The sequence below is a fragment of the Carassius carassius genome, chromosome 11, assembly GCF_963082965.1.
Source record: "Carassius carassius chromosome 11, fCarCar2.1, whole genome shotgun sequence".
Lineage (NCBI taxonomy): Eukaryota > Metazoa > Chordata > Actinopteri > Cypriniformes > Cyprinidae > Carassius > Carassius carassius.
In genome coordinates, this window is record NC_081765.1 from 6,475,296 (window position 1) to 6,483,784 (window position 8,489).

General features: G+C 35.2%; 1 protein-coding gene across 4 annotated transcripts in view; it reads left to right on the forward strand.

Moving 5' to 3' along the window:
* Nucleotides 1–8,150, forward strand: part of LOC132152689 (disco-interacting protein 2 homolog A-like) — a 120,478-nt gene extending 112,328 nt beyond the window's left edge. For 3 of the 4 annotated variants that reach the window (XM_059561498.1, XM_059561500.1, XM_059561501.1), the window contains 12 exons: nucleotides 304–415; nucleotides 505–614; nucleotides 703–833; nucleotides 920–1,088; nucleotides 1,826–1,996; nucleotides 2,462–2,491; nucleotides 4,277–4,338; nucleotides 4,513–4,570; nucleotides 5,508–5,582; nucleotides 5,725–5,899; nucleotides 6,099–6,222; nucleotides 7,870–8,150. In XM_059561498.1, coding sequence (XP_059417481.1) covers nucleotides 304–415; nucleotides 505–614; nucleotides 703–833; nucleotides 920–1,088; nucleotides 1,826–1,996; nucleotides 2,462–2,491; nucleotides 4,277–4,338; nucleotides 4,513–4,570; nucleotides 5,508–5,582; nucleotides 5,725–5,899; nucleotides 6,099–6,222; nucleotides 7,870–8,122 — 1,470 coding nt within the window. In that variant the 3' untranslated portion in view covers nucleotides 8,123–8,150. The remainder of the gene's footprint in view (nucleotides 1–303; nucleotides 416–504; nucleotides 615–702; nucleotides 834–919; nucleotides 1,089–1,825; nucleotides 1,997–2,461; nucleotides 2,492–4,276; nucleotides 4,339–4,512; nucleotides 4,571–5,507; nucleotides 5,583–5,724; nucleotides 5,900–6,098; nucleotides 6,223–7,869) is intronic. The other variant, XM_059561499.1, reaches the window with a different exon arrangement.
* The last annotated feature ends 339 nt before the right edge of the window (nucleotides 8,151–8,489 follow it).

Genomic DNA, 8,489 nt, shown 5'->3' on the forward strand with positions numbered 1-8,489 from the left:
ATATCAAATCAAGTGTTATTCCAAACAAATAATGCTAGTACCATTTTTGGCAGTTTATTTAACCAAGTGGTCCAAATTTTTATATCAAAATAACAAGATTATTATCATGAAGTGTGACTTTAATGTCCATATACTTTTTGGGACCAATGTAGATTAATTATATTAGATTATTTATATAGATCATACAGTGTGTGTGTGTGTGTGTGTTAACTAATATATATTGATAATTATTATTTTAGCCTGAAGCCAGTGTCTGATTAATTAAACATTATGTTGCATTCCCTGCTGTAACTTGTTTAACAGGTCAGTAAGTCTGTATGTATTCTGACAACTCAAGCAATAATGAAACTACTGAAATCCAAAGAGGCAGCGGCTGCTGTAGATATTAAAATGTGGCCACTGATCCTGGACACAGGTAAAGACATCATTTACACTTTTTTACTATTTTACCATTGCAGTCCTTTGTAAAAGAAATGATTAATGAAGTTGATTGATTCCATTCAGATGATCTCCCAAGAAAGAGAATTCCTCAGATCTACAAGCCCCCCACCCCAGAGATGCTCGCCTACCTGGACTTCAGTGTTTCTACCACAGGGATCCTCGCTGGGGTCAAGGTGCTGTCTAACCCGTCATTCAAGTGCCAATAACACATTCATTTTAAAATGTGGGACTGACATTTCTAACACTGTGTGTTTCTCTCAGATGTCCCATGCTGCCACCAGTGCCTTGTGTCGCTCTATTAAGCTGCAGTGTGAGCTGTACCCCTCTCGACAGATCGCCATCTGTCTGGACCCCTACTGTGGCCTGGGCTTTGCCCTCTGGTGTCTCTGCAGGTGAAAGACTGTTTACAGATTGGATACTGTGATTCTATATTTATTTATGTGATGCACATTAATGCAAATCATGTTTGTGCTTGCAGTGTGTACTCAGGCCATCAGTCTATTCTGGTTCCTCCTCTGGAGCTGGAGACCAATCCGTCTCTGTGGCTTTCTGCTGTCAGTCAGTATAAAGTACGAGTGACGTTCTGTTCGTATTCAGTGATGGAGATGTGTACCAAAGGCCTGGGCTCCCAGACTGAAGCTCTGCGGGTCAGTTATATCTCCATCATGGGCCACATAATGTTGCATATAGTTTTGTTTGTTTGAACATTTTTTTTTTTTTATCAAGAATATAAGGAGTGACCGTTAAGACATTTACAATGTAACAAAACATTTCAGTTTCAATTGAATTCATCAAAGAATCCTGGAAAAATGTATAATGGTTTCCTCAAAAATATGAAACAGCACAATTATTTTTAATACTAATAATAAATGTTTCTTGAGCATCAAATCAGCATATTAGAATGATTTCTGAAGGATCATGTGACACTGAAGACTGGCGTAATGATGCTGAAAATACAGCTTTGAATCACAAGAATAAATGACATTTTACAATATATTTAAATAGAAAACAGTTAACTTAAATTGTATTAATATTTCACAATATTACTATTTTTACTGTATTTTTGACCAAATAAATGCAGCTTTGGTGAGCATTTTGACTTCTTTCTGGAATATAAAAAATCATAATCAGTAAACTGGATAAATACATATTAATAATTCTTATTATCAACAATTGCTAAAAGTTTTAGAATTGTGTGTTTTTGTATTTTATTGTTTTGTTGTGTTTTTAAGTTTTTTATCATCTTGGACTAATCCATATTTTTGTCTATTTGCGTATTCTAGGATCTCCTGTTCATCTTACAGTAGTTTACTTCAGTTTGTGAAGGGCATACGCTGGATTTGCTGTGTTCCACTGAGTTTAACCTCTATCTGTACCCCTGTAGTTACGGAATGTGAATCTGTCGTGTGTACGGACCTGTATGGTGGTGGCTGAAGAACGTCCTCGCATCACGCTTACGCAGTCCTTCTCGAAGATCTTCAAAGATCTGGGGCTCTCCTCACGGGCCGTCAGCACCACCTTCGGCTGCAGGGTCAATGTGGCCATTTGTCTTCAGGTGAGTGATGAAGTCATGCTTTTGCTAAGTAGAAAAATCCTAATGTGAGCTTTTGAAAGACCTGTTCACATTAAGTGTGAAATGTCCATGACTTTTATCACAACAATATATTAAAACCAACTAATGCACCCCAAATCTCTTCACACCAAAAGCTAAATATATTACATTTTAGCAATGGTATGAATTTTACATTACATCGCATGAATTAGCATTTTGTTCCTTAGGCATTTAATGTTATATCACGCTTGGTGTAAACAAATATTTTAATGCAGTTTTGTGTTGCCTTGTCGCATCGCTCTTTCTGTGAATAGGCCTTTATCTGTTGTTATTGTTTCCAAATAATTTTCTGCACCCTTATGCTCTGTTCACTGGCCCAGATGCTTGTCTGTAACTTTATGTAAATGTATCTGTTTGTGTATTAAATGTACGCCTGTGTCTGTCTGCTGCTCCATGCCCTCTCATCAGCCCAACAGGCTGGGCAAGTTGGCTGAGCAGGTACTGTGACCCAGATGGGGACCACAGGGGTGCTAGCAGGGGGCTTCCAGGACGCTTGTAAAGGCTCTGCTTTTCATGTGTGTGTGTGTGTGTGTGTGTGTGTGTGTGTGTGATGCTCGTGTGCATGACATAAAGAATGCTTTGCTTCCAGTCTCTATCTAATAATTTTTATTACATTATATTATCTTTTAGTGGAATACAGCACCATTGCATACAGTACATGTTTTATTTCAGAACACAAAACACACTACCATAATTCAAAGGTTTGAGGTTGGTAAGATATTTTTGAGGTTTTATTTATTTATGTATTTGTTTGAAAGAAGTCTCTTTTGCTCAAAAAGATTGTGAATAGTATTGTGAAATATTTTTTCAACTTCAAGTAACTTTTGTTCTATTTGAATATATTTTAAAATGTTATTTATTCCTGTGATGAAAGCTGTATTTTCAGCATCATTACTCCAGTCTTCAGTGTCACATGATCCTTCAGAAATCATTTGAATAAGCTAATTTGCTGCTCAAGAAACATTTACTGTTTTAACTATGAACTATGTTGAAAATAGTTGATCTTCTTAATATTTTTGGGGAAACCATGATAGATTTTTTTCCAGTATTTTTGAGTAATATTTAGTAATATGAAGTTCAAAAGACTGCATTTATTTGAGATAGAAATCTGTTGTGGAATTGTAATTATGTTTTTCAATTGGTTATGCTTAAAAATGTCTTACTGACCCTAAACTTTTGAACAGTAGTGTATACTTTATTATATATTCACTTACAGCTAATTACATTCAAACATTCTAGGTGGGACTGCAGCACAAGGGATGTTTATTTATTTATTTATTTATTATTAGTTTTGCTATTAATATTATTCATAGTGATAGTGTCTCATTAACTCTGACACATGTATACATACATATGGCTGCTCTGCTCTTCACAGCTTCGTGCTTGGCTCTGCACATGCTGTAAATCTCCTCTAGGCTGTGCCAGTGCAATGCTTGTAGCTGTGCATAGACTCACTTATAAACCGTACAAGCTGTGTTTGCAGTACTGGGGTTACATTCATGAGTCAGGCCATTGTAACTGCTGTAATGCCTCATTCTGTCCTATAATGCTTTACAGTAAGACACATGAAGAGTAAGATGTTTTACAAGAACTTAAAGGGAAAAAAAAGTTTTTAAGGTGTCTGATGTACATTAAAGGAAGAAAAGTATATTTAAAGGAATGCTTCTCCAAAAAAAGGTCAAATTCCCTCATCATCCTCATGTTGTTCCAAACCTGTATGACCGTGGAACATAATAGAAGATGTTTTGAAGAATGTTGAAGAAATTAATAACAACATCTCTATTACTTCTGTCTGTTTTGAAGGTAAAGTGTGTCAGTTCTAAGTTTTGGTGAAAATATATTGACTGTTTTCAAACAGGTTGCCCCAATCTTGAATTTGTCAGACGCACAGAAACTCAGACTGGTCAAACAAACAAAGGAGCTTGTCTTTATAGCACCACAGAGCTACTAGCCTGATATGCACATGGCTTATACTTATCTTAGCATATTAAGAAAGTATAGCAAAAAATTAAATAAAATACACACTTTGCCTTTAAGGATCCATGTTTGTTTTGATCATGTTTTTGAGAAGGTCCTATATGTCATCACATATAGTGTCACCGCCGGTAGATGTTAACACAGTACATGTGTCAGTGCCTGAAGGTGGATCAGCAGTATGAACACAGAACCTGTGGTGACAGATATATCACATACTTCCAGTGATCTGCTGCTCTTTGTTTCCAGGGCACCCATGGGCCGGATCCCACCACAGTATATCTGGACATGAGGGCCCTGCGGCATGACAGGTGCTATATCAAACACTTCTGATGTTCATGATGCATATACTGTGTACATACAATACCAGGGTCAATTCAGATCCAATTATTAATTAACTAATATGTAAATAATTTTTTGTCCTTTAATTAGAAAAATTCAGTTATTTCTGATCTGGGTTTTTTTTTATTTCTTACATCACTCAGGGTTCGATTAGTCGAGAGAGGCTCACCGCACAGTCTGCCACTGATGGAATCTGGGAAGGTGAGATATATATATATATATATATATATACATACACATACATATTTCATAAATAATAAATACACTACTGGTCAAAAGATTGGAATAAATAAGATTTTTTGATGTTTTTGAAAGAAAAGTATGTTATTCTCACCAAGGCTGCACTTATTTGATGGAACATTCAATAAACACAGTAATAATATGAAATATTATTACAATCAAAAATAACTGTTTTGTTTTTGAATCTATACTAAAATGTAATTTATTCCTGTGATGGCAAAGCTGAATGTACAGCAGCCATTATTTTTGACATTTTTAGTATTCGGTGTACCATAATCCTTCAGAAATCACTCCAATATTTGTCATTGATTATAACTGGTGCTCAGTTATTAATAATGCTTATTATCAGTGTTGAAAAAGTTTTTGCTGCTACATTTTGTAAAAATGTTTTTTATTATTATTATTTCATGAATAGAAAGTTCAAAGGAACAGCATTTATTTGAAATATAAATCTTTGTAAAATTAATTAATATCTTTACTGTCAATTTTGAGAAATGCGCTGAATGAAATTTTTTTTTCTTTTTTTACTTGAATGGTAGTGTGTCATGTTTCCACAACTGACAATAATCAGAAATGTTTTCTTGAGCAGCAAATCATCATATTAGAACGATTTCTGAAGGATCATGTGACACTGAAGACTGGAGGAATGATGCTGGAAATACAGCTTTACTTCACAGGAATAAATTACATTTAAAAATACATTAAAACAGAAAACAGTTTCTGTAAATTGTAATAATAGTTCACAATATTTCTATTTGATCAAATAAATGCAGCCTTGGTGAACAGAAGAGACTTTTTCAAAATCATTAAAGAAAATTAATTAATCCAAACTTTTGACTAACAAAAATGTAATACATTTATATTTATTTTATTATTTATTATATTTCTCAACACACAGATTCTGCCTGGGGTAAAGGTTATAATTGCCAACACAGAGACCAAAGGCCCTCTAGGAGATTCTCATCTGGGAGAAGTGAGTTTCAAATATGAAAGGGAGTGTTATAAACCACATCTGACCTCCAAAATAAGTAGTGTTACCAGCAGAGCCTGGTACATTATCTCTGCATTTTATATTATCTTGTGTAGTGAGTTGATGGGAATGTATTTAAAAACAGATTTGGGTGAGCAGCCCCCATAATGCCACAGGATACTATACGGTTTATGGTGAAGAGGCGTTGCACGCTGACCACTTCAGCACCAGACTGAGCTTCGGTGACACCCAGACGGTTTGGGCTCGCACTGGCTATCTTGGCTTCCTGCGTCGCACAGAACTTACAGATGCCAGTGGAGGTACTGTATGATGAAAACCCATTAAACACAATAGTGTCCCATTTCAATGAACACCCTGACAAGCTAATAACTGCATTTTGTATTTAGTAGTGTTTGTCTATTAATTTTATTGCTGTGTATTCATATCAGACATAACAAAACAAATAATAATAATTTGTGATGTCTAATGAATCAATTATGTTTTTGCACATTATTCTAGAGCGGCATGATGCCTTGTACGTGGTTGGATCTCTAGATGAGACTCTGGAGCTGCGGGGAATGCGTTACCATCCCATTGATATCGAAACATCTGTCATAAGGTCACACAAGAGCATTGCAGAGTGGTAAGCAATATTTTGTAAATGTTTTCCTTGTACCCCACTGAAGCAGATTTTAATGGATTATCATTTTATTTAAATCTTTACTCAACTGTAATATAAAGTTTCCTTTCAACCGTTTATAAAAACAGAATTTTTGATCATTTTCATTGTTCGGTGCATCCATGACACCAGCTTAGAAATTACTATTCCTAATCAGTATCTTTGAAAAGATCTACTGTTAACATGTAGGCATTGTTTAGAGTCCAACATTTCCAGAAGTGTTGAGTTAAAGACAAAATAAGAATTCACACCATCTGTGGCATGCTGTCGTTTATCTTATCTCCTGGAACATACAGGAAGTTGTGGTATTTTTGTGATCTGATAGTTCCAGGACAATGACTACATGACTATAATTATTGTTAATGAGTCAAACACATCTACACACACATGAGCCAGCTCTAGCATTGATAACTAAATATACTTTATAAAAAAATAGCTTATATATTACTGAATGTAATGTTTTTGGGCACTTGATTACATGTTAATTGCAACTAAATGAAAATATATTATAGTTTACATTTATAATAAATGCAGTTAATTGAACTTTAGAGTGCTTTGTTGGCCCAATCGAGAAAGACTGAAATCTGTTGTCTTTGAAATATGATTAAGTTTAATGTACTGAAAAACATCATGGTAAGCTAAAATATACTTTATTGTAATTTCTATTGAAACTTGGGTAACACTTCATTTTAAGGTGTCCTTGTTACACGTTACATGTCCTATTATTATAATAACTATTAATTATGCATAATTACATACAAGTACCTTAAGCCAAACCCTAACCATACAGCAAGAACATGTAGTTAATGAATATAAAACTCAAAATGTATAATTACACTGTAACAAGGACACTTTAAAATAAAGTGTAACTGAACCTTGTATTTAATGTATTTAAATATATTTATTACACATTTTCAATGAAGAATTTCAGTTCATTGTATTGAAAATGGATTAACTTTAATTGTAATACTGAATAACACACTACAGTGAAAACAAGTACTTTGCATGTGCTTGGAATCAAACGTAAAACTTTTTTGATTTTGATTTGATATTACAAATTGCACTTTTTTAATGTGTACTTAAGTGTGTTAAGAAACACTCATTAAAGTGTGTTATTTTTAAGTATAAAGTGACCTTTTATTTCATTAATATTATATTATCTGCTTGTAGTTTTATATATATATATATATATATATATAAACTTTTCAGATTTGAAGTACTGTACACTACAAGTGCACATCAATACAATTACACTATCTGCACTTCTGTTTCACAAGGACTGACCTGCTCATTATCATACTCAACTAAAATGTAGTCCGCAAGCATTAGAAAGAGGAACTGTTGTTAAAAGGACAAGTCAACAACATTTAATAACTGACTGATGATAACTGACTGCATGCCATGCATGCTGTTGACCAAGTTTCATTTAACTGGAAGACTTCCTGTAGACTGTTTTCCGTATGAATATCTCGCTCTATAAGACGTTTCATTCTGGTCCAGTTTGTGTTTGATTAGCTTTTTCCCGACAGCCATGTTTTGCAGTGTTTATATTCAGCTTTTCGTAATTAAATACAGCTTTCATCTTCTCACTCTCTCTCACCCTGTCTTCAGTGCTGTGTTCACTTGGACCAATCTCTTGGTGGTGGTTGTGGAGCTTGAGGGGTCCGAACAGGAAGCCCTGGATCTTGTTGCCCTGGTGACCAACGTGGTTCTGGAAGAGCACTATCTCATCGTGGGGGTCGTTGTGGTGGTGGACCCTGGAGTCATTCCTATCAACTCCAGAGGGGAGAAGCAGCGTATGCACTTGCGGGACGGCTTCCTCGCCGACCAGCTGGACCCTATATATGTGGCTTACAACATGTGAGAATGTGTAACATGGAAGACAAACCAGATGCCAGGGGATGTTCGTAAAGGCTTGCCTCTTTCTCCGCAAACATGAAGAGTCCTTGATGGAGCTATGCAGTTTATTTTTTATATCAAACTGTCAGAATGCCTTGCAAATAAAACTCTGATTCAGTGGTCAGGGCAGTTGACTTGATTTCATCTCCTTTTTTCTTGTGCTACACAATTTTGAGTTCAGTTTTTATTCAAGCACACCTGTTCTGCACATACCACACATGCGTGTTGAATGTTCCCTGCGTGTGAGAAGGACTGGCCCAAAAGGTCAGAGGAGTGCCTGATGTCAAAAACATGTCATGTAAATCATGCAAATCCAAATGGCAATAAGGAAA